Below are 27,936 nucleotides of genomic sequence, written 5' to 3'. Positions count from 1 at the left end.
ATTAAAAAGCTAAGTGTCTAATTCAGACTCTACGGAGGAAATAAGTCCCTTTCAACTCAGTAGAACGTACTTCTGACTTGAGTAGACATGACTTAGGATTGGATTTGAACTCGGCAGAACTTGTTTCCGAGTAAACAAGGAAGCTTAGGAACCTCTCCGTAAGTTACCAAAAAAGAATCTAGAATCACCTCGGTGCCGGCTGAACGCGCCTTAACTCCTTGCTTCGCTCCAGTCCAGACGGCTTCCTTCTAAAACCAATCGCCGTCTATTAAGCCGAGGTAGCTGCCTTTACATCGACGGGAATCCCACCCTAGCCAACCCTCCACTTGAAAGGGATCATTCACGCCGCCTTTGTGGCTTTAAAAAGCAAGACCTGAAGTGAGCGCATTTCCAAAAGTCCGCTTCAAACCAACGGGACGCAGCAAGTCCCATTTTAAAAGCTTGAATTTACTTTTGATTCAATAGGCCGGTGTTGCTCCAATGCTCGGTCTGCTTTGCCCGGTAGAAATGCCACAGGAATAAATGCGGGGAGTAAGTACTCAGTGAAAGAAAGGCAGCCTTCTTTCCTACGATGCGCACTGACTAAGGCGCAAAGGCAGCCATGTTGGCCTATACGGGGGAAAATGGCAACAACCCAGTTGAGCAATAACTTTATTCCAGCCAACCAAAATGCCACAAAGGATTCTGAGGATTCTGGGACAGAGAAGCCATGGCTGCTCTTGTTGGCTTGTAAGGGTTGTAGCTAAATAGCACTCAGTGGGGCTGAATAAGGCTGCTGTCTTATTCTACACGGTGAATTACGTCCCATGGACCTCCTCGGGGTGTACTTCTGAGCAGACAGGGTCAGGATCGCGCCGTGCTTAGGATCAACACATCCATTTACTTGGAAACATTGGCTTTCCGTGGATCGCCCAAGGAAGGGGGCGCAAGGCAGGCAGGGGACACCTCCCTGCCCCCTCGCTGCCAATTCTCCTCGTCCTCCTTTCGCGACAGAGCGCTTCTTTGCGTGAGACCGACTTTGAAGGGCCCCACCTCCGATGCGGTTTCGCCACTTGGACGGCCAAGGGCTTGTTCTCTACATTTCTCTCCCACAAAAGAGGTTAGCATTCAGGAAGCGAGCAATTAAAGGGCTCCTCAGCGGGGATGCGGATTAATTTTGGACGCTCGATTAAATCCCCAAAATTCTTCCTATAAATTATTGTCCCAGCTCCCTGGGCGGACACAAAGATGATCTTTTGTGTTTGTCCAAAGAAAAGAGTTTTTATTTACAAACTTGCCGACCGGCGGGGATTTATTTGGGTGCTCGACACGCGAACCTGCCCCCTGGTCGCATAGTGTGAAAAAACAGGAGCCGCAGAGCTGCCGGCGCGTAAACAAGCGGGCTCGTCCCCCCTTTGCTGTGCCGATGGCCGTGAATTGCGATGGCCGGGAGACGCTTGTAACTCTCTCGAACGGATGAAAGGGATCCTTAGCGCTTGTTTTGTGGAGTGGAGCCCAGTGAGATCGGCGAGATTTGTTCACTTTCTCCGAAGTAATATCGCTATTTCATTTTCAGGGCCCTCTACTTTGCCGTAGGACCCTGATCGCGTTACCCAAAGGAAAGCGCAGTGAAAAATCAGGGGCTTGACCAACTGAGAGTTGGAAGTGAACCGAAATTCCCTTTAAATGAATGGCATAAGCTTTGCGCTTTCTAGAGAATGGGGATGTTTAATAATAGCAATAATGTACTGTATCAGTGGATCTGATAACAAATTTCAAGTGTGTGGGCAACAAATTAAGGCGTAAATCTCCTATATGCTTACCAGGGAGTAAAATCTTATTGAAGTGGAATTCAATACTGTACCTGAGGAAACACATCTAGGAAGCCTGTAAAACTGCAGTTGTAGGCACTATTGCTAGTAAGGATTTACTTCTGAGTAAGTTCGCTTACACTTGCACATTTACTTGGCTGCCATCCTTGACGCTTGTTTTGAAGGAAACATCATTTAACTCAGTGGGGTTTACTTCTAAGTAGCATGCATGGGCTCTCTCTGCAAGATCATATATTTTCAGGGACTTCTACTTTCAGTCAGTTTCTGAAGATATTATTAAACTGCTGTCCATGTTGCGCAATGATGATGTTGATGGCTGTTACTGTAGCACAGGTTAGCCTATTAAAATACCTACAAAGCAAAAGCTTTTGAGATGCACATTAGATGCACTGTGTACTTCAGTGGGGCTCCCTTGAAGGACTTGGAAAAAGTTTTCAGTTGTAAAGGCATTATATGCCACTGCGCCCAAGACCACAAAAGCTTTAATAAATTTGTTTATCTTTAAGGTGCTGTGAGGCTGTTTGACTGCAACCTTTTACACTCCTGGGAATAAGACCCATTTAACTGACTGGGATTTACTTTTGGGTAGACATGTGCACTATCAGTTGTTGTAGCAGTATCATTTCATTGATTTGCTCAAGCCAAATCCCTTTTTATTAATCTCCATATTGTATTTATTTACGCCTCTGTCCTGCAAAGAAGCACATCCATTTACGCAGATTATTCTAACTTCCTTGAAGGGCAAAGTTTGCTTAAACCCACTTAAGAAGTCTTTACTTCATTTCTGGTTGTTTTTTAAATCACAAATAAAACTCTTCTGACAAATGCCAAAAACTGTAGCTTGAAAATGGGTAAAAGCCATCAAAATATTTGTTATATACGTATACTTATTTCATGCCTAGCATTTCATCTACAGCAAGTTCCACAGATTTCAACAGAATTTGCTTACGAGCAGGTTAAGAAGATTGGGTTATTGTGTGTGTTTTACAGAAACTGGTGCTTGTGAAATCCAGAATAGTTTGTCAATTATTTGACACCCCCTCCCCCCAAAAAATTCTCTGCTCATCCCCACTTAGGGCTTGTTTCTCATTCAAGAGGTTTTAGGCTTAAAGCTTACTTGAAATCACACCTTTTGAACTGGTCATCTTTATCTCTAATCCTAGACATACAAGAATTGAATGTGGTTATTCAGTGGTAATGCAATTGCCAGAACTGATACATATTTACTTGGAAGTAAAACCTTCTGGAAACTCGCTGCTACGGAATCCTGGATAAGTAGCTATACAGCCCTTTGCTGAAAAAACCTCTAATGAAGGAGAATCCACCACTTTCAGAGTCTCATCCTTCTTTTTACTTGTAACTTGAACCCACTTCTTTGGATCCTACCCCTCTGCAGCAGCAAAAGACAAGTTTGCTCAATCATCTATGTGACAGCCCTTTTGTTGTTACTTGGCAGATTCCAAGACAGAACGCTGACACTGCTGCGGCTCCAGTGAGGAGCCCAGCTTCAACTTAATCCCTGAAACTTAAATAAAACATAAACAACAACAACACTTGTGTGCTGAGTTAGGATGTGAGGCAATTTAAGAGGCAGCATTTTATTTTGTTCATTGCATAGATCAGTAACATGGCAGCAGGGTACACTTAATTAGAAAACTCTAAAGGAAGACTGATTTTTTCAAAATACAGTTAAAACTGATTTAATTCTACCAAACACAACTATTATATACACATTCCAAAATAGCCCTATGCTGTGGATTAGTGCATTTGTTAGAATCAAGGATCTAAGGCCACGATGCATAGTATCAAGATTGTAAACAAAGCTACTACACGAGAGTAGAGAAGGATCCTTAACTGAAAACCATGGATCTTAGCACAGTTCCTTGAAAGCAAGTGAAGCCAATGGGACTTGCTTTCAAGCAAACATGCTAAGGATTACATTGTAAAAAAGTGGGGTGGAGGGTGTATTCTGGTTTGTACCACCTGGTTAGAAGTACATTTTATCATCATTTTGTTGTTTAATTTGTAAAGCTGCTGCTGCTGGGCACAGAAACACACTGTCCTAATTTGGTACAGGAGGTGGGAAAAACCACAAACAAATGGCAACTCCTGCTTCTAACTGACAGGTGGCAGAATCAATCCACTAGGATGTTTCCCTGTGTAAGCTGATTGAAGCCCATGTGGCATGTGCAAAGTACAGTGAATTGTATCTTGTGGGTCGATCTTCTTGCATCCCATTTAGCTTCAACTAAAGAGTCACTCTTACTAGTGCCACTTGGTTGCATCACAATGCACAACTGAGTTGTTGATCTCTGGTCTAAATTGAGCTGTAGAAGCAGTACCGCCCACATTTTGTTCTGTTTTGTTTGTTTGTGTTTTAAAAAGAGAGATACAGAAGGGAAGAGAGGCAAGGAAAAATGAGAGGGAGAGGGAAGAAATGACAGAATTAATACAGTTTAAAAGTAGGCCTCAGGTTGCATCTTGGGGCTAAATGTGGGCTCCAGGACTGAAAATTCTGAAGACTATCTGACTAGGCACCCCCCCCAAAAAAGGCTGCTTATAGTGTTTACTTCAAACAAAGGCTATTTGACCATCATTCTAAACTTCTGTCCCTTCTCTGCTATAAATCAGATTGTTCACACTGAAGGTGCCCAGGACAGGGGTGCCGAACCAGTTTGACTGTCCACCTGCACTCGCATAGTAATTCATCTTGGAGTGGGACTGAGGACTGAGTTCGAATCCTGAAACTGGGTTGCTGTTGGAGGCGGAGCAAGAGCTCAACCCAGGCCCATTCTGCCTCTCAGATGTGAGTTCGCCCCCCAAACCCCCGGAAAGCTGCCTGGGGAAGCCGTTTCTGCCATGGGCCACAGCATTCATGGTGGAGACGAACGTAGACAAACAACGGCTGGAATTCAGGCTGGAGGATTTGCAGTGGTTCATAGGACTTGGAGAGCAGGGCAGTTCAGCAGAGCCCAAGTCGGGGGATTGTTGGGCAAGACAGCTTTTGCTTTTGTCTTCCACTTTGTTAGGGACTCCAGGCCCATTCGCTAGGTCAGATCGCCTTTTCCTCTTCCGCCTGAAGTTGCCATTATCAAACATCTTCTCACAGTTAGGATCCAAGGTCCAATAATTGCCTTTACCTATGAACCAACCAAACACATGTGAATTAAACAGGCAGGCAAAGAACATTTTGAAAGTGAGACATTTCTGGACAGCCCAGGCCAGTGGGTCAAAACAGAAGCAGTAAAGCAAGCAGCCGTCATCAGGTGAATGCAAATTCATGTTCCTGCATGACTCTCCAGTATTTTAAATATGCTGGCAGAAGCTCTCCTCTCCCCACCTTGTAATGGGTGATATCTAACCAAGTCATACTTGACTTAGGTCTATTGAGTTCACTGGTTCTACTCTGAGTATGTCTTAGTTGGCTATAACCCAATATGGTAAGTGTGATGGTTGTAAAGCTGTTCTTCCTAAATTACCAATTGTCTTTCAACACAGTTCAGTTGAGTCAACAGATTTACTTTAGAGAAAGTAAATGGTGGGCCTCAGGGATATCAACCTGGAATGTGTGGTTTGGAAATAATAGTCTGGCACTGTACACAAATATGGAAGTAATTCATACTGCAATCTGTGGGACTTTATTTCCAATAATAATAATAATAAAGAATATATTATAAATTAGAATAAATAAATACATAAATATTGTCCCCTGTGGAGATGGCTGTTCATTATAGACATTATTAAATAATACAATGCCCATCTTTTATTCCAATGTTTAACTGGATTAGTTTGATTATTCTTTCCTATTATAATGGTTCAAAGTGAATTAAAACTTTCCTCAATGCTGGCAACAGTATCTAAGACTGCAGTCATGCTCACAGTTCCCAGGGAACAAGTTCTGCTGAACTACCAAGTTCCTTCTAAGTAGGTATGCAGAGGATTGTGCTGTAAGATGATTCTGCTAAAACAAGCCATTGATATTTCTAGGTGCCTTGATCTTAATTGGGACATTTCAGGTCACACACTTAATATGACGTTACCAGACCATGTCATCCTCAATAAGCACCTTCAGACACCATATGCATTGAGGCATATGTCATATGGATAATGATCTATTAGATAATCATTTCAAAGCAATATTGCTAATGGGACAAAGCACATCTGATGTGTTCATGCTAGCAGTCTTTTCTTTGTATGATAATAATAATAATTACGATAACAAATGATCCTTTGTACAGTGGTTTCAAAGGTTCAGAATGCATCATAGGCATTATCCAGTTGCAATCTTTAAAAAAGTCATGTAGGGCAAGCAATATTGTCTCCTGTATAGCACTTTTAGACTGAAACTAAGAGTGGCGTGTTGAAGGCTACCTAGTGAGTTCATGGCAGAGGCAAGATTTGAGATAAGGATGTCTTGATTCACAGATCAGTTTCTTTAAGTGCAATGCTATGCATGTTTACTCCTGTTATGTTTAATGGGACTCCCCCCTACCCCCAGGCAAGTGTGCATAGGATTGCAGCTTCAGCTACTACATGACAACCACCATACATGCTTCTGTGACTGCACACTTTACACCAACAGTACAGTTTGATGTTAACCTACCCTTAGAAGATCCACCTGTAGTTTCAACCCTCTGCACACTTATCTGGAAATAAGAGCCACTTATGATGCTTACTTTGTGTAAACAGCCATAGGGGCTTACTTCATGTAAACAGGCATAGGATTTCGCTGTAAAAATGCTTATGACTTTTCCCATGTCTGGAGAAATGCAAAAGTTTCATTGGCTAAAAGTGTACACTTGCCTTCAAAGATGTTCCCTTCCCACTTCCTTTACCAAACAAATACACACCCCATGCACACAAATAAAGACAGAGAGCCTCATAGGTGCTTTCAGACTCATGTGAAGAGCAACTGCTTTTAGTCTGCTGATCACTAAAACACTGGGTAAAACACCCGGTTTGAAAGCAGTAGCCTTTGATTTCCATTAGTCAAATCAAGGGAACGTGATAATTAAGCCACTACTATCATCTCAGCAATGGGGCAAATCAGAGTGGGAGTGGATTTGGAGAAACTGGGTGGAATGACGTTTGGATGTCAAGGTGGCTGCAAACAAGTTGGGTGCAGTCCTGCTCCACTATGCTTAGCAAGAATGTGGCCATTGGCTTCAATGGGAGCTGCATCTTTCCCACTGCTACATTCATCCATGCAACAGCATGTTTTAGAGCAATGCACAGATGGAACCATAGGCTCCTCTCCCTTGGGTTGTCTCCATGCATCCCCTAAAGGAGATGTATAAACCAATAAATGTTTGGAGGGGGTGTATACACACATACACATATAACCCTGCCCCCCTTCAATGAAAACTTATCAAGAAATGTAAAGATTATTATTAGTAGTAGTACTTATAAAGTAACTGAAATTGTTAGATGTTAAAAACAAACAACCAAATTAAAAATAGGTCCTGTTCACAGGCATACCATCTAAAATGAAGAGGAAGGAGATTGATTTGTGGTAAGCCAGGGTGAACAGGTGGTTTTAGATTCAAACAATGACTATGAGTAAAGAGCCACCAGGAGACACTTGTTCAGCATAGACTAATGCAAACTGATAGCTGATGAAGGACGGTTTAAACATCTTTAAATATATTATACTCTGTGCTCTGTATTAATTAATCCAGAATATAATGTCCTTAACCCTGTAATGTCTAATCATTTTTAGAGTCCTGCTCTGCACGTGTAAAAGGCAGGGGGAACCTTTTAAACTGCCCTGTTTGTGAATAGGGCAGGATATTTTAAACATGTATTTAAAGCGCTCAAAAAACAAAAACAAAACCTTCGCATGAAAATTTGGGGAAGGACAGGTCCTTTAATCGATCTGACTGACAACAGCACAGAGTGCGGAAGGCTGCTATGCTAAACCCGCCTTCCCTGGACAAGTCCAATGGACTTGATAGTAACTCCTGAGCCAACTTGCGTGGCGGTACCTGCAGCACGTGAGTTGGCTCAGGAGCAAGTTCGATTGAACTCGGCGGACGTTTCTTTTAAATACACTTGCTGTGGCTTGTGCTGTGAAATTTGTCATTATGGGCGATCTCATCCACATTAATTCGTCTTGAACGTGCCTCCTAACATTTCACACCGCCACTTCTAGAGTTACTGTCACCCTCTGATTCCACACTAAAACAAAAATGTAGGAACCCCTCCTCCCAATTTCTTAGAAACTTGCTTCGAAAGGCTGCGGAGACAACCCACGTTTCCCCGCGCTGGAGTCACGCACCTCCTGCCTGTGACTCACACGGCGACTAACCCGCGGCCAGCAATCCTGAAGATGAAAGCCAGTGTGGTCAGACTAGGACTTGGGAGACCCTGGTTCGAATCCACCCACTGGGCGACCTGGGGCCAGTCAGCGCCTCTCAGCCGAAGCAACTCGCAGGGTTGCTGTGGGGATTAAAGGAGAACCATGTACGCCGCCTTGAGCTCCTTGGAGGAAAAGGCGGAGTATCAAGGAAATAAGGAACCAAAGAGCCGCGGTTCTCTGTGGAATAACCGGGCGAGAGACGCGGTGGGTCCTGCGAGGGATGGCAGCCCTTACCTGGGTCGTCCTCGTTCCTGGGCACCTTCTTGAAGCAGTCGTTGAGCGAGAGGTTGTGCCGGATGGAGTTCTGCCAGCCGGCTTTGCTCCTCTTGTAGAAGGGGAAGTTGCCGGCCACGTACTGGTAGATCTGGCTCAAGGTGAGCTTCTTGTCGGGCGCGCTCTGGATGGCCATGGCGATGAGCGCCGAGTAGGAGTAGGGCGGGCGCACCAGCTTGAAGAAGTCCTGCTGGCCGGCCAGAGACAGCCAGCTGAGCTCGGGCCCCGCCGACGGCGCGCCCAGCAGCTGCCGGGCGCCGGCTGCGCCGTAGGCCGAGGGCAGGAAGGAGGCGGCGGCGGCGGCGGCGGCTCCATTGGGCCCGGCGGCCAGGTAAGGGCTGGACGGCACGGCCGAGCCGTTGAGCCACAGGTACGGGCTGCCGCCTCCCGCTTCCCCCAGGCTGTAGCCGGCGGGGTGGGCCCCCGGGGGTCTCTGGGGGGGCGGGAAGAGGCTCAGGTTGTCGCAGTAGACGGCGGCCACGTCCAGCAGGTCGTGGGCGCTGGGGGGCTGCTGCCCCTCCAGAGCGTTCATCCTAGGCAGCCTCGCACCGACGGCTCGCCCTAGACGCTCCCGCCCGCGGAGGCGCAGGAGCCATGGCCCGAGAGCCAGGGGACGGCGAAGGGAGCGGGGCAGCGCCGCCCACTCTCTACCAGTCCGGAGTGCGCACCCCACCCTGCCCGTCCAAGGCGCAGATCTACTACTGCCCGACGCCCCCCACCGGCCCTCGGCCTCCCCCTCCCTCCCCCTCCTCCAACCGAGCGGCGCCACGCTCCACACTGCCCCGTCCCCAAACTGCAGCCCCTTCCCCCCCCCACACACACTCCTCCTCCCTGGCATCGATTGTCCTCCTAACATCCCGTCCGCCCCTTCAGCTCAGCCTCCCCCTCCCTCCTTCCGAGAATCCAAGGAAGGGCAACATCGGTCCACATTAGAAGGGAGTTGACAGATCTCTCTGCTAGAGGCTGGCTGCGACAATGCAATCCCCCTCCTCCTTTAATCCTCAAGTTTGCCCTCATACGCAGGAAGGTGGTGGCATTTCCCTGCTGTGTTTGTCCCAGCACCCTGTTATTCAATGGTATACTCTCACTGTATATGGAGGCTCCATTTAACTAGTCTGGATAATATTCATTGGTAGAATTTCTCTGTTTTTCCAGAGCTTGATGCTTGGGGAGTGGTTTTTTTTGGCCCCTAGAGCCTTCAAAACTCGGGGATCAGTTTTATCCCCTATGCTCTTTAACATCTACATGAAACCGCTGAGTGGAGGTTTGGAGCGCTTTGTCAGCAAAGTGCTGATGACACTTCAGGTGAGGCAGTAAAAGTGCTGGACCAGTGTCTTGCCTGGGTAATGGACTGGATGAGAGCCAACAAACTGAAGCTCAATCCAGATAAGACGGAGGCACTGTTAGTGGGTGGTTCCCTTGACCCGATGGATGGGAGGTTGCCTGCTCTTGATGGGGTTACACTCCCTCTGAAGGAGCAGGTACACAAATTGGTGGAACTCCTGGATCCACGGCTGTTGCTTGAGGCCCAACCCAGGATGGTCTCAGTGGCACGGAGCTTCCATCAGCTTCAGGCTACCTGGACAGGTATAACCTAACTTCTGTTGTCTATGCTCTGATAACCTCTAAGTTAGATTACTGCAATGCGTTATAAGTGGGGCTGCCTCCGAAGACTGCTTGGAAACTTCAGCTGATGCAGAAATCAATGGCTAGGTTGTTCACTGGGGCAAGAGAGTGTGAGCATAATGAATCCTGGCCTGACTGCAGTAGCTGCCGGTTAATTTCTGGGCCCAATTCAAAGTGCTGGTTTTGACCCATAAAACCTTAAACGGCTCAGGACCGCAATAATTCCAGGACTGCCTCTCCCCATATGAACTAACCTGATCTCCTATTCTGAGGTGGCTCTCCGTTTGTGGAATACTCTCCCTGGCATCTTTGTTACATATTTTTAGGCACCAGGCAGAAACATTCCTCTTCTCCCAGGCCTTTGGCTAATTTAAGAATCTATGGTCTTTAAACTGTGTGTGTGTGTGGGGGGTAATTGTTTTTGTTTGTTATTATGCTATACAGTTATTATGCTATACGCGCATGCGCAGAAGTGGTGAATCACGACCCGCACATGTACAGATGCACAGACGCGGGTTGTGTTTTGCTCATGTTGCGAACGGGCCTCCGGAATGAATCCCGTTCGCAACCAGAGGTACCACTGTACCGTATATTTTTGTGTTAAGTTGACACACTGAAGCAGAGCTTTCTTTTCAGTTGGAACTCACAGGACCTCGGTTCCGGCACCTCTCAGGTGGGCACCATTGCCATTCTAAGAGAACAGGGGAGACGTAAATGGTGAGTTCCGGCAACTCTTTCCCTCGAAAAATAGCACTGCACTGGAGTGAGGGAAACAAAGTCCATACAAAATTGAATTCACCATGCATTAGCAGATGTGTGTTTGTCTCTCTCTCTCTGTGTATATACCCTACTTTTTGCAGGCTTCAAGTGCACTGGCCAGTTTCCCTGAACCAAACAAAATGGAACTCAATTCTGCTTTTTGTAGCTGTGTCACTGCTACTTGCCACACACCTGATGTAACATATGATGCCAAGTGTGCAGCAGGAAGGTGTGGTTTGGGGAGTCAGGTGTGGCCTGTGGGTCACTTTTCACACCCCTGGTGTCCACAGTGCTGATCTGGATGAACCAATGGACTGGCTTGTTCCTGTGTTGCATGTTCCACATCAAGCCTGTCCCTCCCAAATGGAATTTATTGTTTCCTTTGCAACTATGAGTGCCAAAGCCCTTTGCGCCCATTAGTAGCCATTTCCCCAAACAGCCACTGCTTTTGCCTTCCTTCCATTGTCAGCCCACCTTCCTTTTCCACCATTCTCCTTCTTCCAGCCCAGCTGCCTTTCCTTCCCCAGTGGGAGCCTTTCATTGGGAAAGAGTGCCAAGCACACCATTTACCAAGCTGCACTTTACTCCATGGTCACTTTTGCATCCCAATAGTTGGTGATGCTTTTCATAGGCATCTGCTTGTTCACTGTGAGGATAAGATGGTGAGCTGGATGGGCCTTTGGTCTGATCCATCAGGACTCTTGTTACAGTTCACAATCCCATTCTTTTTCTACTTGGAGGAAGAAGATTTGCTTCTGCAGATAAGCAGGGTTCTACTATATCTTTGCTCCCAAGCAAAACCAAAACCAAAACCCAGAAGGCTCTTTTAACACTTCTCCAAAAGGAAACAATTGCTAATATAAGCCACATTCACACCATATATTTAAAGCACAATGATACTACCTTAAACAGGCATGGCTTTCCCCAAAGAATTGTGGAAGCTGCAGTTTGTTAAAGGTGGTAAGAGTTGTTAAGAGACCCTTATTCTCCCAACAGAGCTACAATGATCAGAGTGTTTTAAAAACCAATCCCTCTTCCTATCCCTCTATCAGCTTTGCTTGGCCACTGCCATTATTGCTGTCAATTTGGTTTCTTACATTTTCAGTTTTAAATCCAGTTTCCCACATTTCCACATCAGTTTTTTTTTAAGTGATGAATATTTAGCAGCATTTTCGTGCAAATTTCTCCTAATATATACATCGCTCTAGTACATGCATTTTTGTATGCATTGCTTGGCTTGAGAACTGCACTGCAAAATTTGGAAAAGTTCAAATTTTGAAGGGTGGCTGTGTTTCTGATCACATCTTGTTTTAGAAAGGTTAGGTAGGTTTGCCTTTAAATGCAAACTGAGATTAATTCCTCTGCCCTCCTTGCATGGCACGATCTGTGCACAAGCTTCTGCACAATCTGCGCAGAATTGTCACTGTAGGGAGGGCACCAGAAGTATGAACTGGTGCTGAAGTATGGACTCCGTTCACCAATTTCTCAGAAGCCTTTTTCACCTGCAAAAGAGGCTTCTGTTTTTCTTCTTCATTTGAATTTTTCAAAATTAAAGTAAGAAGTAAATCCTCAGTCTTATACATGTCCTCTGTGTGTGTGGAGAGAGAGGGGGAAATGAAGGCATAAAAATTTCCTGGAATTAAAGTTTCAATGCTATGCTTGATTATCTTTGAGTAAGCCTAGTAGGACTTACTTTCATGTACCGTATTTTTCGCACCATAGGACGCACTTTTCCCCCTCCAAAAATGAAGGGGAAATGTGTGTGCGTCCTATGGTGCAAATGCAGGCTTTCGCTGAAGCCTGGAGAGTGAGAGAGGTCGGTGCGCACCGACCCCTCACGCTCTCCAGGCTTCGCACACCTCTCTGCAAGCAGCGGGAGCCCAGCGCTGGGCTCCCGCTGCTTGCGGAGACTTGCCTGCATGCCGAAGCCTGCGCGCGCTGAACTCAGCGCGCCCAGGCTTCGCGGACCTCTCCGCAAACAGCGGGAGCGCTCCCGCTGCTTGCGGAGACTTGCCTGCATGCCGAAGCCTGCGCGCGCTGAACTCAGCGCGTCCAGGCTTCGCGGACCTCTCCGCAAGCAGCGGGAGCGCTCCCGCTGCTTGCGGAGACTTGCCTGCATGCCGAAGCCTGCGCGCGCTGAACTCAGCGCGTCCAGGCTTCGCGGACCTCTCCGCAAGCAGCGGGAGCGCTCCCGCTGCTTGCGGAGAGTTGCCAGCATGCCGAAGCCTGCGCGCGCTGAGATCAGCGCGCCCAGGCTTCGCGGACCTCTCCGCAAACAGCGGGAGCGCTCCCACGGCTTGCAGAGAGCTGCCTGTTTGGGGGCTGGGGTCGGGGGAAGCTCGAGCTTCCCCCGCCCCAGCCCCGCGCCTGGGGGGGAAATAATTTTTCCCCTTTATTTCCCCCCAAAAAAACTGGGTGCGCCCTATGGTCCGGTGCGCCCTATGGTGTGAAAAATACGGTACACAGGGGAATTGCTAGGAATTTAAAAGATGCAGGGCATAGTCCCATAACACAAATTTGCATTTTTAATCTTTGAATACAAATTTAGTCTCCAGGTAAGTTAAGCTGATAGGTAGCCAGGTCTGAGCAGCATGCCCCCGAGTCCTGGAATAATAATAACGATAATGATAATAAATAAATAAATAAATAAATAAATAAATAAAGTGGAAAGTAGAGGGTAGAGGAGGCAAAACATCCAGAGCTTCATTTCCTGCTATGTATTTGCAGGTATGTTGGCAATCTCATCTAAGGGCTTTCCTCCATAGAAGGACTACAGCTAAATCATTAAATTTTTCATTGGCATGTATGTGGATTTACAGGGTGCATCAGAGGGCAGGGAACATAATCATATGAGCTAATACCCTGCTTTTCATAAAAGAGAAGGCTTTGTGTCTACTGTGCCTGTCCCTGTAATTCAAATCACTCATTTGGGTGTGCCCCAGTGATAGAAGTGAATGAAAATCTACATCAGGAACGGGGAGGGTGGTGGTGAAATCAAATCAACATTAGCAGACGGTTGAAGTGGGAATCAAAGGCCATTGCAATGGTGAGGTGACACTCGCTGAATCTTGCCGGGCAGGTGCAGACCTCAGGAGACCCCAGAGGCAGCCCCTGCCATTTCCTGCCTAGGAGTGGGGGGAGACCAGCAGCACCTCCTCTTTACCAAAAGGCCACATGGCGAGGGGCTGCTGAGGAGATGGAAGATCTCTGTCTTTGAGATGTCTCTGTTCCTAGATGTGGCCTTCCATCTAATGAAGTTTGGAAATGTCTAATAATGCCAGTCACATAAGGAAAATATGTAGGAGCTGGCTTTGTGATGCAGCTGCCAGAAGTTTCAGTTCACCTCATGGGGTTTTTCTTCCTTCTTTTCTAAATAACCAACCATTTATTAATTATGCTTTGCAATGAGGCCAGTGCACTACTCACATGTGACGATGTTCCCGTGGCAATGAACATGAATGACATGTGCAAAAGTCCTCAAAATGCACAAACTTCTTATGTGAAGAAGAGACTTTAGGGTGTGATTCTATACCCACTAACCTGCTAACAAGCCTGCTTAACTCAATGTGCCTTAATTCTGAGTTGACATGTATAGGATTGCAGTATTAGTCCCCCTTGAGAACCTTTTCTTTGAACACCACAAAACAGTGGAAAGAAAGGTATATTCTTTGTTCAACTTTGATACTGGATATTTCCAACCAGATGTCAAATGAATATTCACATTCCTTTCTGTGTTTACTCTGGCTGTGCAGTCATTTGTCTTTACTTTTAAAAAACAGAATGGTGGGGGTAAATCCCTGCCCACACGATCCTGGAACATTTGAGAATATCATTCTTGATCACTGTCCTTTGTTAGACAATTTATGCATGTCAAAGGATGCCTTGGATGAACCAAATACCTTTATGTATGTGTCAATGCAAGAAAGATCAGGAGCCGGGTATATTGTCGAATACTTTTGTATATGCATTTCTTTAGAGTGCCATCTGCTGGTACAAAAATATGTAACATGACTAGCGATCAAATCTTAACATTTGTGGAGTTAAATGAGACTATTTTATGCTCAAAATGCATGTGTTGAGGCTCCTGTCTTGCCCAGCTCTTACACTCCCATTTCTGAAAAGAGAAAGATCATTGAGAAGGAAAGGCTAACACAGATGACAGCTATTTATTTTATTCATTAAGTTTATATACAGTGGTACCTCGGGTTACAGGTACCACTTCCGCTTCAGGTTACAGACTCCGCTAACCCAGAAATAGTACCTCGGGTTAAGAACTTTGCTTCAGGATGAGAACAGAAATTGTGCTCCAGCAGCACGGCAGCAGCAGGAGGCCCCATTAGCTAAAGTGGTCTTCAGGATAAGAACAGTTTCAGGTTAAGAACGGACCTCCGGAACGAATTAAGTACATAACCAGAGGTACCACTGTACTGCCCTTCATCTGAAGATCACAAGGAGGTTCACAGCATCAAAATACAAAGCACCTCTGATGCTTGAGGCAATGTGTCTCTGTGTGGCAGTTTCTGGGAATCACAAAAGGGGAGAGTGCTGCTACTGCTGCCTACTTGTGGGCTTCCCAAGGGCACCTGGTTGACCGCTGTGAGGACTAGATGGCGGAACAGATGGGCCACTGACCCAGTCCAGCAGGACTCTTCTACACGGGCAGCAGCAGGCACTGCTCCTGTGGCCCAACAATGGGATCAGAGCAGTGGCAGAGTTTGGGCTTTCAAATTTCAGCAAAGTCTTGTGCAATGCCAACATTTGGCACCCGCCTCCTCTTCCCTTCCATTCTACATTACTGTTGTGATGCCCCCTGCAGCGCCTGTTCGGCTTGATGTCCAGTGTGGGCAAACCAGCCATTTCCCCCTAAATCTGCCTCTCGTCAGAGTCTCCCACCTGCTGCTTCTAAATCTGTTTGGCTGGATATGTTTCTTAAGCACTATGGGTCACTCCTTTGAGAAACACCAATAATGAGTCAAAAAGTGCCACGCTGTGCACAAAATGTGCTATTATGTCTTTATTTTGAGTCTGTAGAATGATCCCCAACTCTGTAGTTTTCAGTTTGATTCTTAGGTTTGCTGGTGGACACCTATTCCCTGTTTTGTTTTGGTTAAGGCAATATGATTGCTGCTGTTTGTTTTTTGCATTTTATTTGTCAGAATACTTTACAGGAATATCTATATTTATCTATCATCTATCATCTATCTATCATCTATCTATCTATCTATCTATCTATCTATCTATCTATCTATCTATCTCTCTCTCTCTCTCTATCATCTATCTAGCATCTATATCATCTATCTCATCTATCTATCCATCTATCATCTATCAGATTTTATGTTTTAAAAGAGTACCGGGCACCTATGTGGGAGGAAACCAGCCATATTTTCTCTAATTGTTTGATTAGGCTGCCACCTAGTGGACTTTGAATTAGTCAAGATTAATTTAACACAGTAGCCGGAATCCCAGGGAAAAAAAATTAGTCCTGCCCACTCAGAAGGCTTCAGACTAGTGTGTTTCAAACAGCAGTCCCTATGCAATCTGGAAAGGCACCTTTCAAAAGGAGTTTGGACACTGCATGGCTCTGTCATTCAAAGCAGAGGGAGAGGAGCTCTTGCAGGGTACTCCAGTGCTCTTAAGGTTTCTAAAAGAGAGACAGAAAATACACGTACTTTTCTAACCTAAAAAAGTCTTTAATATATTTTTTTGCTTAAGGGTTTCTACAATTTGTGGGACCTGAGCTGTACAGGTACTATTACTCCCATTTTATTTGTGAGAACTTAGCTTGTTTTCATATTTCAGTGTTTTGTTCTGCTCAGCCCCACTTGGAGACCTATGGATGGGAGTTGTAGTCCAACAACCTCAGGAGGCCAAACGCCCCCTACACCTGACGCCAGCTTGTTGGGAGACTGTTCTTTAGGCTGCAGTACACATGCATGTATTATTATTCTTATTATTAGTTACAAATTTGTCTCATTCACAGACCAAAACTACAACAGAGGGATTTTAAGGAGTGCTGAACAGAAAGCTAAGTGACCAAGAGGGTAGGATGGAAAGGAGAATGATATGAGAGAGCGAGGAAGCAAAGGGGAGCAGCCGAGTTGGGTTGGGCCATTGAGAACATCAGGAATCAGGAGATTGAGAGCTTGGAAGAGAGAGAGAGTGGGGTGACAGAATAAAGAGGGAGAATAAAGTATAAATTGCAAGAGAAGGTACACACAAGTGAAATGGATCCTCTTGAAACTACTGTACATAGATTTTCAGCAGGTCCAAACACAATCAAATTGCAGATTACATCTGTCTCTAATGACTTAATTATAAAAACCATGGCTCTGGTGCCCAGCTTTGCCATGGCTCAGAAACATGGATCTGACACACAGATTTATATCCTCATAAATTTTAAAGGGATCCCTGCAAACCCACCAACACAGAACAAATCTGCCCTGTGTTCACAGAGGTGTTTTTGTTGTTGAAGAGCATTTTTTTTTTTTGGCAGTGTTGGCAAGCCCTGGGTCTGTGATTTTTACTTACAATCTGCCACTGTAAGCTGTACTTTTGAGAGGCGGGAACCCCATGCAAAATCATGCAAATTCAAGAGGATCTTCAGATGAAGGGTGGCATAGAAATTTAAATAATTATAATGATAATTTTAATTCTCTTGGATTTGACCTTTTGGAAAAGCAAAATGTATGTTAGTGCTTTCTAGCTTTCTGTCTGTCTGGGAGTGGAAGAGTGACCCATTAGAGGACAGAAAAAAACCACTGGGAGTGGTGCCCATGGGACTCTCTTAAAATTACAAATGGGTCCCTGGGCCCAAAAAGGTTAGTGGTCCCCATTTAATTTAGCTTTCAAATGGTAGCTCCTTAATTTACTTCAGTTAATTGTCTTTCTAAATCTGTTTCTCTAATAATTATTTTTGAGGCTTTTCTTAAAATCTACAACACTTAAATATACTTCTTTCTCAAAACTGTGAGGAATTTGAACAACATTCCATGTTTAATTTGAATATTTTAGTCAATCAATGTATCTATTGCCCACAGATAAGCAGCAGGGACTGGAACAGGGATCTGAAGTAAGCAATTAACTAACCTCCCCTCCATCTTAGACAATTTCCCTCCCTAACCTAAGTTAATTACAGAAAGTTTGAGTAGGAGCTGGTAACAAATGATAAACCATGGTCCAATTATTTGAGCACATGTAAGTAATTAAAGATATTTTATGGAGCAATAATTGTAACCAGGAAAGCCTTTCCTAGGGATGGCTCCTTGTAGTTCATCAGGAGTGAGCTTTAAATCAAAGGCCGTCCAGCATCTGCAGTCTTGAGGATTGTTTTACAAGATTAAATAACAAGGGAATCATTTGTGTAAAAGCAAAATATGTGTTCAGCCAAGTATCTGTGACAGACTGCTAGAAGGTGCTGTAATTCTCAGGCACTGGAGTGTCATCAGAAGTGGAAATGCGAAGGAAAATAATCTCCCTAGTGAGGTGGAGAGCTTTTGCAAAAGCTTCCCAAGGTAATGCTGCTGGAGGGCAAAGAAAGAGGAAAAAAATGAACTGACACCTTCTCTGCCTTGAGGGATCAGGTGGGACAACTTACTGAGCTCTTGGCGAAACCAAGCAGCTGAAGAATAATGCAAGCGATAAAGGACATCTTGCATAAAGGGACAGAAGTCTTGTGGCATGCGGCTCTCTCCATCACAGTGTAACTCTATCTTCCAACCCCTGTAATTGATCAAACATTTGGTCTGAGCCAGGAAAGGGTGTCAACACTTTGCAAAGTTCAAACACACGGATGCTCCTAACAACCACAGTTGGCTGACAGGATTTCTGTCAGTTCTGAGACTGTGGGGTATCACATTGTTATGATTAATCACCTAGGCTGCTTAAGAAGGAAACAAGAAGCTCAATTAAGCCAAAGACGAGGAAAATGATATCGCTATTCCCAACAATTATGTCAGTAAGCATGCCACAAATAAGTTCCAGTTCGAAGCCTGTGAAACTGTGCTACAACAGAAGAATCCAGGGCTAGCTACAAGAACAAAACATTACTCTTGAAACCTTGTCCTAAGCTAAGCATGTGTTTGACTGATATTCAAACCCACCACCAAACTCCCATCCAGATCCATAAATTCAGGTGTGTGGTGCTGGTGGTGGTATAAATGAGAAACCAAGTTCTGTAGTGCAGCAAGGTTTAGAACAGATATTTCCAAGTGAACACAGATTAAGTAAGGCCTACTTGGAGATAAATTCCATTGAATCTATTATTATTATTATTATTATTATTATTAATAATAATAATAATACCCCGTCCATCTGGCTGGGTTTCCCCAGCCACTCTGAGCGGCTCCCAACCAAATGTTAAAAACACAATACAGCATTAAACATTAAAAACTTCCCTAACCAGGGCTGCCTTCAGATGTATTTTAAAAGTAAGTTAGTTGCTTACTTCCTTGATATCCACAGGGCAGGTGTCACTACTGAGAAGGCCCTCTGCCTGGTACCCTGTAACTTCATTTCTCGCAGTGAGGAAACCGCCAGAAGGCCCTCGGCACTGGACCTCAGTGTAATAACAGCATCAGGGAAGATGGGACAGTCCATTATTTGCATCAAGTAATCACAGCAGGGACAAAAGATGAACTGCAGCAAGAGCTGTCACTTTGTGGCCTCTGTCTTGGATGCTTTAGCTGAGATTCCTACATTGCAGAGGGGCTAGATGACCCTTGGGATCCCTTCTGACTCTCTGTTTCTACGATTTTATGTTCACACACCTGATCCAAAGTGGTCACCCCTGTGACTGCTTGCACCCACCCACCCACCCACCAGAAGTAAAGACATTGGGAACTGCAGTTACCTGCCTGGTCATGTGTGGTTTGGCCCTTGTTACATTTTAAATTGTAGAATAACTTTCTCCTCCTAGAGATTCTTCAACAGTTTCTTGACAGGAGCAGTGGTAATGCAAACACACCAGGCTGTTACCAGCCATACCCTAATCAGCTGGGTCAGAAAGAGCTGTCTCCACCTCCCAAAACAAGTATTGCACATCCAAATCCTGTGGCTTCTCTCCACTCCTGATACATAACCATAAAAAGCGCACAATTTCCTGCAGCAACAAGTATGTTAAGCCCTACACATAAATTACCATTTCTTTCATATTAGCTGCTACTGATTCAAAAAGTAATGCTCTCATAGCAAAATCGATACGGTGTGATCCCTGCTCAAGAAATCATTGACTTATTATTTTTATTTTAAAAAAGCATTTCCAGATATTACTGCTACTGTTTTAGGCCTATGAATCTATAAACCTAGACAGGTTTGTTTTGCAAAATGAGAGTAAAAGTCAAATTGTAGGAAAGAGATCTGTTTTACGAGACTCATAAAAATGAAAGAAAATGACTTTTATCGGTGTAATCTCTTTATTGAGGCAGCCATGGCTTATGATATGCTAGAATTTTTGAAAGAAACAGTATAGTGCAAAAATATATGGGGTACCTTATGAATTCTGCATACCATATCCACAGCCGAAAGCTTCAGCTCCATCACCGAATTTAATGTAGAACTCTCTCTCTTCTGAACATTGTGGAATTCTCTCTCTAGGGAGACTCTCCTGTTGCTGTCTTTGCCATCCTTCCTGTGCGAGACAAAAAATGTTTTTATTCTTCCAGGCATTTGGGCAGCACTAATAGTCTGGCTTTTGGCTGGGGTGGTTATTTTAGGTGATTTCTGAGGATGCACTTTTTAGTATACAGTATATGTTTTATTTCAATTGATTTCTATTATATGTTTCCCTTGTAAATCACTTTGAGACTCCTTTTGTGTGAAGTGATTCAATGGAATAAATCTGAATCTGTCAGATGTAGATGAGACCTTCCTGCAGAGCCAGCCCAAGATATTTTGCTGCCAAAGGCAAAAGACAAGATGGTACTCCCCTCTCCCGATTAGAAAGGCAGCTGAATATTCCTTTGGTGCTGCTGATGGGGTAGCATCCTTCCTCACACATTAGGGCAGCAGGCCAGTTTAGGGCTGCAGGACTAGTGATGTGGCATACAAAGCTCTGTTCTCTAAAGAGGAGATTAGTCAGGGGACTAGTGTCTGCCACATGAGGCAGTCGCCTCACTTTGCCTAATGGTGGAGCCAGCCTTGTGTGCCTGCAAACATTGTCTCAAAATTGGTATATCGGCCTGTGTTCAGTACAGTGGTATCTCGGGTTACATATGCTTCAGGTTACATATGCTTCATGCTTCATGTAACCCAAAAATATTACCTCGGGTTAAGAACTTTGCTTCAGGATGAGAACAGAAATCTTGCTCCGGTGGTGCGGAAGCAGCAGGAGGCCCCATTAGCTAAAGTGGTGCTTTAGGTTAAGAACAGTTTCAGGTTAAGTACGGCCCTCCGGAACGAATTAAGTACTTAACCTGAGGTACCACTGTAATGTCTTGTGGGTGTATCAGTTACAAAACACCCATTTTAAGCATGTAAGAGCCAGCTCTTACGCTATTCCAGCAGCGTGAAAGCCATTGAACACCACTTGTTCCTGTACCACCAAGATAACACAGGAAGCCTGGGACCACATAGAAGGAATACTGCTTCTCCACCCCACACCAGCACCAGATGTCTAGAAACTGGGGTGATGTTGGGGGTGCTTCCATACTGAGAATTTACTCTGCAATAGTCACACTTTGATCACTCACTTTTATGTCATCTACATGACAGTTTCGTAAATAAGTTGTCATCCTGTGATTTTCCCATGTTTTTTCTGCCTCTTTTTAAATCACAGAAAATTCAACTTCTTTGGAAAAAATGCAACCAACTATTAGTCTGAACACTAGAAATGTGATGGACCATAGCCCGCCCCCAAAAAGTGCAGGGATAATTTTATATTTTTCCAGGTATAAAGTAGCTTTGAATCCCCAGGTCAGCTTCCACAGAATAAAAATATTGGCATACAGTATCTGTCTGGATTTTGGTATTCTCTTTCTCGTTACATGCCTTCTAAGAACAATCTCTTCAAAAAATATATGTATGCAACACACAAAAGACACTTTCGTTATCTCTTTCCAGGCACAATGTTCAGTAATGCCATTGCAAAGTTCACAGTATTCCTGCAGGTCCTCAATATGCTGATTTCTTGGGGCAGGTTTTTGAAAATGACATATTCCTGAAGGCTACACCATGAAATCCTGCCAGCTATCTCCATTGTGCATGTTCTTTGACTGAGCCATCCTATTTAAATACAGAATTCTCTTTTATAAAATTGCTTTCAAAAAGAAATTCTGATTTTCCTGTTGGAGTCAGATGAATTTGGGCAGCTGTTAAGACCGCTTTGGCTTCCATTACAAGCTGTTCTGCAACCATACTGGTATCACCATGGCACAAAGCCACAGTCACCTCAATTCTGATGTCCGTCATTGACCACTATCACCTCCAACATTCCAAAGAGGAGAGATGCTGGGAACACCCCTATTTTTATACACAAGGTCACTTTGTGACCCTTATTCCTTTTGCAACTGTAAATTGCTGGAGGCTGCATCTTGCATGCTGTGTTCATTTAGTCTACAATAGTCTGCTCCACTAAAATAAAAATGAAGATGGCGTTTGTTCTTTTGGTTAAATAGAGAAAACCCCCCTGATAATTGTTCTACATATTTATTTATTTATTTGAATACATATGACCCACACTTTCACAACGTATAATGAGGTGGCTTACAACATAAATTCAATAAAATCAATCAATATCTGTATAACATAATGAGAAACATCAACAGAAAAGAAAATAGATACTGGTTTGCTGAGGGGGGGGGGAAAATGCATATTGTAAAGGCCTGTCTAAAAAGTGCAACTTGTAAGAGATGTCTGAAAGAAGGCATAGATGGTTCCTGCTGAACCTCCACAAGCAGGGAGTTCCACAGGACATATGTTATGTTAGCAACAGTTCAAAGTATCCCTTGGCAGACATCTGCAGTGTTGAATGTGGCAGATGGTGCACTGCTTGGTGTGGAGAAGGCGGGTGGTGTGGAGAAGGCAGGGGTGTTTAGGAAAGCCTCTCACACCCCTTTTTCTTGTTCAACTGCTGCACAACAGCCATGCAATGCCGCCAGCTGGGCCTTATGATCCAGTAGTTGCTGCCACCGCCCTCCCACTCACACTTGCAGCCCAAATGGCAGGAGCCCTGGTATGCGCCAAAGCAATTACTTAGAAAAAGAAAAGGCTCTGAGGCAGGGCCCCTTGAAGCAGGGCTAGCTCCCAGCTGCCTTATCCCACCCTGGACGTCAAAGCAGCATGCTCATTTGCCTGGCAGACCCACCCTCACTTTACTAAAGACCAGGAACTCTGACACCAACACACCCTGGTTTCCTAGACAGTTCCCTATGGCGTGCTTGGAGTGTGAAGGCAGCCCACACTCCCCAAGTCTTTCCCAGAGCTCAGAAGAATGTGCTGGTATCTTATGACTCTGATCTTAAATTTTCAGTATGAATTCCCAGCATATGGATATTCTAGAATCCTGAGGTTGGCAACTGCAGACACTTCCATGGTCAAATCATGAAGCTTCATGAGGAATAGAGGGTAGGGGGAAAGCAGGCAGAATACAAAATAAATCAGAGCACTGTGCCTCCATTATTGGTTCCATCTCATAGGGAACCTCCCTATTTTCCTATACCTGTCTTAAGATATACCTGTTTTGAGAAATGAATTGGTTGGTTTTTTGGGGGGGGCAGTCACCTCTTGGTTTTCCTGCACCCAGGTATGAGAGTTCCTTGGCACAAAGCTTTCTTAAGCACCCTCCCCTTCATAGGACAGCTTTTCTGGCAATGGGAGTGGTGTTCAAATGAGTGCCAGGATGCCTTGGAGCTGTCATTTAAATGTCTGACATGGCCATGAGTGCCCCCCCTCCCCAACATAGCATGGCCCCATGGCATTGTGGGAAATCAAACTGCTGGAATGCCACCATTTTGAATTTCCCACAACACCCTGGAGTGATGCTACACCAAGGCCATTATGGAGCATTGTAGAAAATGTAAATGGTGGCTCTATGATGCTCATAGACTAGAAGAAAAAAAGGGGTGGGTGGGCGGGCGTGCATCCAGGGAAGGCATGAATAGTGGGGTCCTGCTAAGACTGGAGCCTGGGGATGCCAGGGGCTGACTTCAGCCCTGCCTTTTCCCCGCAGATTTCCTCACACATTCTTTTGTGCTTTTTTTTTTTTTTTTTTTGGTTATTTGAGATTACACCACAGTTGACTTTACAGACTACATTTTGCAATGAGTGTGGTTATCAAACTAATTTCTTGTCTTTTTATTGTTCATTACACTAAGTATTTTGTAACTTCCCATTTCCCTATAAAATCAATAAAATAAATCTAAAACTTGTTCCAACATTAAGTCTCAAGGCTTCTCATTAGATACTTCACTGTGAAACATATATAACCCAGTTTGAGATAGCACTTTAATTTGATGCATCTTGCAATTTGCAATTCTCACCATGAACACTGCAATACAGAATGAACTTGAAAGCTTATCTCACACATTCACCGAGTACATGAATTGATGTTGAAGCATATGCTGCTTAGCTCATATATTACGGAATACTGTAGTCAGTAGCAAGCTTTTAGACTGGTGAGATACTATGCAGGGGGAGAAAAAGACTCAAATGCATTGCTTCCCAGAAAGGAAGGAAGGAAGAAAGAAAGAAAGAAAGAAAGAAAGAAAGAAAGAAAGAAAGAAAGAAAGAAAGAAAAAAACACACAGCAAAATATATTTTGGATGAGACTTAAATCCTGGTGTTTCAAGGAACAAAACAATTCTTTAGGGAACTAAAAGATTAACCCACCTCTCTAAAGAATCATTTCGTTCCTTTAAAACAACACAAATCATGTGCCACATTTTCCTCCCTAAAACCACATTCTTTCTATCAGAATTTGTGCTCACATTATTCGTACAAATGTGTTAGGTCATATCATGCTTGAATAATTTGTTCCTTGAGGGGAAAACCTGTCACTGGAGTGGCTTTCAGCACAGAGTACAAGTAGATTCAGACTTGGAAAGAGGAAGTCCCAGTTTGATCCCTAGATTTGTGTGAAAAGAAGAAAATAATCTTTTAAGACTGTTGAATCATGAGCCATCGCGAAAAGAACCTCAGTTACCACCCTTTATTCTTTCTACTGTTGTGGTAATATTTATTTTTTTATCTTTTGCATTTGTATCGCAACTTCCCTCCTGAGGTGAAGGACAGAATGCGCCCACCTCTCGTTCCATGTCAGGAATCTGCCCCAAAGGGCAGTTATGTTGTGTGGTATATGATGCGCAAAAGGAGATTGACTGCAGCCGTTGCTCTTCCCATGACTCAGTGGGTGGGATTTCTGTTGAATGTGTGTTTCAGCCTCAGAGCCCATTCATCATCTTTCCCTCTGCCATACTTGAAGCATCATCCATCAGTTGCTTCAGCCTTCTTGTAAAGACATATCTTCTTTGCCCAGGCTTTCCTTGACTAGAGATGACCAAATCTGTCAGTTTGGTTTCTTTCAGTTTCTCTCTTTTTTTTTCCAGTCAAGTTCAGATGGCCACATTTCTGAAGCAGTTTGTGATTTCTTGGTTGTTGCTTTTTAAAGTCTTCATGAGAACCATACAGCATTTTAGTGAAAATGTCTCCTAATATATATATTTTTATATGCAGTTTCACCTGATACATACTTTTCCACAATGAATATATATATGTATGTATCCAATACTTTTTTCTGGGGGTATGCAAGGGTACACGTACCCCTAAACATTTTGTGAATCTAACAGGAGAAGAAACTAAAAAAAATAATTTTTTTAGTTTCTTCTCTAGCACGGTGAATCGACAGTTGCATTGCTACCCCCGATGGTGGCCTCATTTCCTGTCACGGGCTTTTCTGAGTCTCAGACGGAAGCAAGTGTTTAATGTGTGAAGCAGTGTGGCATGTGGATGTGTGGTGTTTTACTGATGAAAGTTTGGCCTCATTGAGGGGCAGTATTTCAGTATGAGTAATGTATATTCAGGGATGCGGGTGGTGCTGTGGTGTAAACCACTGGCCTTGGGCTTGCTGATCGGAAGGTTGGCGGTTCGAATCCCCACGACGGGTTGAGCTCCCCTTGCTCGGTCCCTGCTCCTGCCAACCAAGCAGTTCGAAAGCACGTCAAAGTGCAAGTAGATAAATAGGTACCGCTCTGGCAGGAAGGTAAACAGCGTTTCCGTGCGCTGCTCTGGTTTAGCCAGAAGTGGCTTAGTCATGCTGGCCATATGACCCAGAAAGACTGTCTGTGGACAAACGCCGGCTCCCTCGGCCAATATAGCGAGATGAGCGCCGCAACCCCAGAGTCGTTCATGATTGGACTTAACTGTCAGGGGTCCTTTACCTTTTAAAAAAATGTATGTTCTTTGTACTTTTGTCCGTTTACTGTATTTATTTCCCCTGACTTGAACTATAAAATGATGATTTTCTTGAGTCAAAATGAGAGTACTCCTAAACATTTTTTAATTGAAAAAAGCACTGTATGTATCTATGTATGTATACTTTTTCCCCTAAAAAAAAAGGTGCCAGAACACACCTCCCGCAGAAGAGCTACCCCAGAGGCCAATGAGGATCTCTTCAGGCTGCAGGGGAGTGTTTCCTCACCAGCCAGAGGATTCTAGTGACTGCTCAGCTGAGGCTTGGAGAGGCTTAATGAGCCCCCCCCCCCCCGTGAGCCAGGTCTGTGTGGGGCTTGCTCAGCTGAGGTGTGGCTTTCCTGCATGTCAGCTGTTAGCTGGGAGGCTGAAAAGCCTCAGTAAAGCCCCACTTTGCCTCTGGCTGGGGAGGAGACCCTCTCCAGAGCTCAAAGAATATGTTCTCTTCAGGTTCTGAGGAGGGTCTCATCATGAGCTGAAGGCACAGCGGGGCTTTGTTGAAGCTGGTCAAGTTTCTCCCCACACTTCTGGGGCCAGCTGAGAGGTGTCAGAACACAGTTCTGGAGTGTTCTGATTGAAAAAAAGCTCCATTTATATTTGCAAGGAATTCCTCCTTATACAACACACTTCATATTCACGAGTATAGGTGTTTTTATGCAGACTCATTCTTGATAAGTCCATTTTTGTACATGCTGTCTGGTTGGAGAACTGCAACTTTTGAAGGATAGGTACGTTTCAGTTCAGATTTTGTTCCAGAAAGTGCAAATCAGGTAGCTTCACCTTAAAATCCCATCTATGCTTTGTTATTTGGCAGCCAACCATGTGAGGTACTAAAACAAAGACCTGTTTTGTTAAAGTGGAAAACTTATAGCCACGCTTTTCCATCAAAATAATAGCTGAAATAGTTTATAAAGTACCGTATTTTTCACTCTATAAGATGCACCAGACCATAAGACGCACCTAGTTTTTGGAGAAGGAAAACAAGAAAAAAATATTCTGAATCCCAGAAGCCAGAACAGCAAGCGAAAGCAGTGATCCCTCTTACTGTTCTGGCTTCTGGGATAGCTGTGCAGCCTGCATTCGCCCCATAAGACGCACACACATTTCCCCTTACTTTTTAGGAGGGAAATAGTGAGTCTTATAGAGCAAAAAATACGGTAAATAAAGATACAATAGCCAAGAACTATTGGAAGAAGAAAAAATGATCAGGAAATTGCTGTAAGCGAGTTGCATCAGAGCTCTGAGTAATGTGCACTCAGGGCTGCCCTCTGTTCCTTTGGTGTGTTACCTCAGACTTACCTGGCAATGGCAGCAGCACCCTAAAAGGTAGCCGAGAGCTTCCAGTTTAATTTCCCACAATGCCCTGGAGTGTCTGACATAGTGTCACTGCAGAGCATTGTGAGAAATTATTACAATGGCTTACATACCCAGCTTCCTGATGTGGAAAGCCTGGGGAAGGTTTTAGTGGCTGGCCCCAACAACCATTCTAGGATGCCAGCTATTGAGGCCAGATCTGAGCAGCACTGATTTACTAACTACCAGAGGTCAGTTGCTTTCTGTCCAAGCACTTAGGTCTCCAATATTCCCCTTCACTATAGCACCTGATGAAATGTCTCTTGCCTATTGATATGATTTTGATTTCTACCTCCTTCTGTGGCTAATCATTTTAGGCCTCCTGAAAGATCTTTTCGCCTTAGTGTTTTGTTTTAT

General features: G+C 44.4%; 1 protein-coding gene across 1 annotated transcript; it reads right to left on the bottom strand.

The window, feature by feature from the left end:
* Positions 1-3,393: 3,393 nt before the first annotated feature.
* Positions 3,394-9,128, bottom strand: FOXI2 (forkhead box I2). Its single transcript, XM_083617063.1, has 2 exons — positions 8,404-9,128; positions 3,394-4,951 (listed from the first exon to the last, which is right to left on the bottom strand). Exons 1-2 carry the CDS (start codon positions 8,972-8,974, stop codon positions 4,410-4,412), a joined length of 1,113 nt encoding a protein of 370 aa, XP_083473189.1. The 5' UTR covers positions 8,975-9,128; the 3' UTR covers positions 3,394-4,409.
* Positions 9,129-27,936: the final 18,808 nt, after the last annotated feature.

Source organism: Podarcis filfolensis (genome assembly GCF_964270895.1).
Source record: "Podarcis filfolensis genome assembly, chromosome: 5".
Taxonomy (NCBI): domain Eukaryota; kingdom Metazoa; phylum Chordata; class Lepidosauria; order Squamata; family Lacertidae; genus Podarcis; species Podarcis filfolensis.
The sequence above is the reverse complement of the archived record's forward strand: the minus strand, read 5'-3'. Positions and strand labels throughout refer to the sequence as shown.

Bases quoted from the DNA above. Each gene is read 5' to 3' on its own strand.
- FOXI2 (XM_083617063.1), bottom strand. From the start codon at position 8,974: ATGAACGCTCTGGAGGGGCAGCAGCCCCCCAGCGCCCACGACCTGCTG. The intron at 4,952-8,403 runs GTAAGGGCTGCC...GTTGGTTCATAG, and splicing joins CAGGAACGAGGACGACCCAG to GTAAAGGCAATTATTGGACC.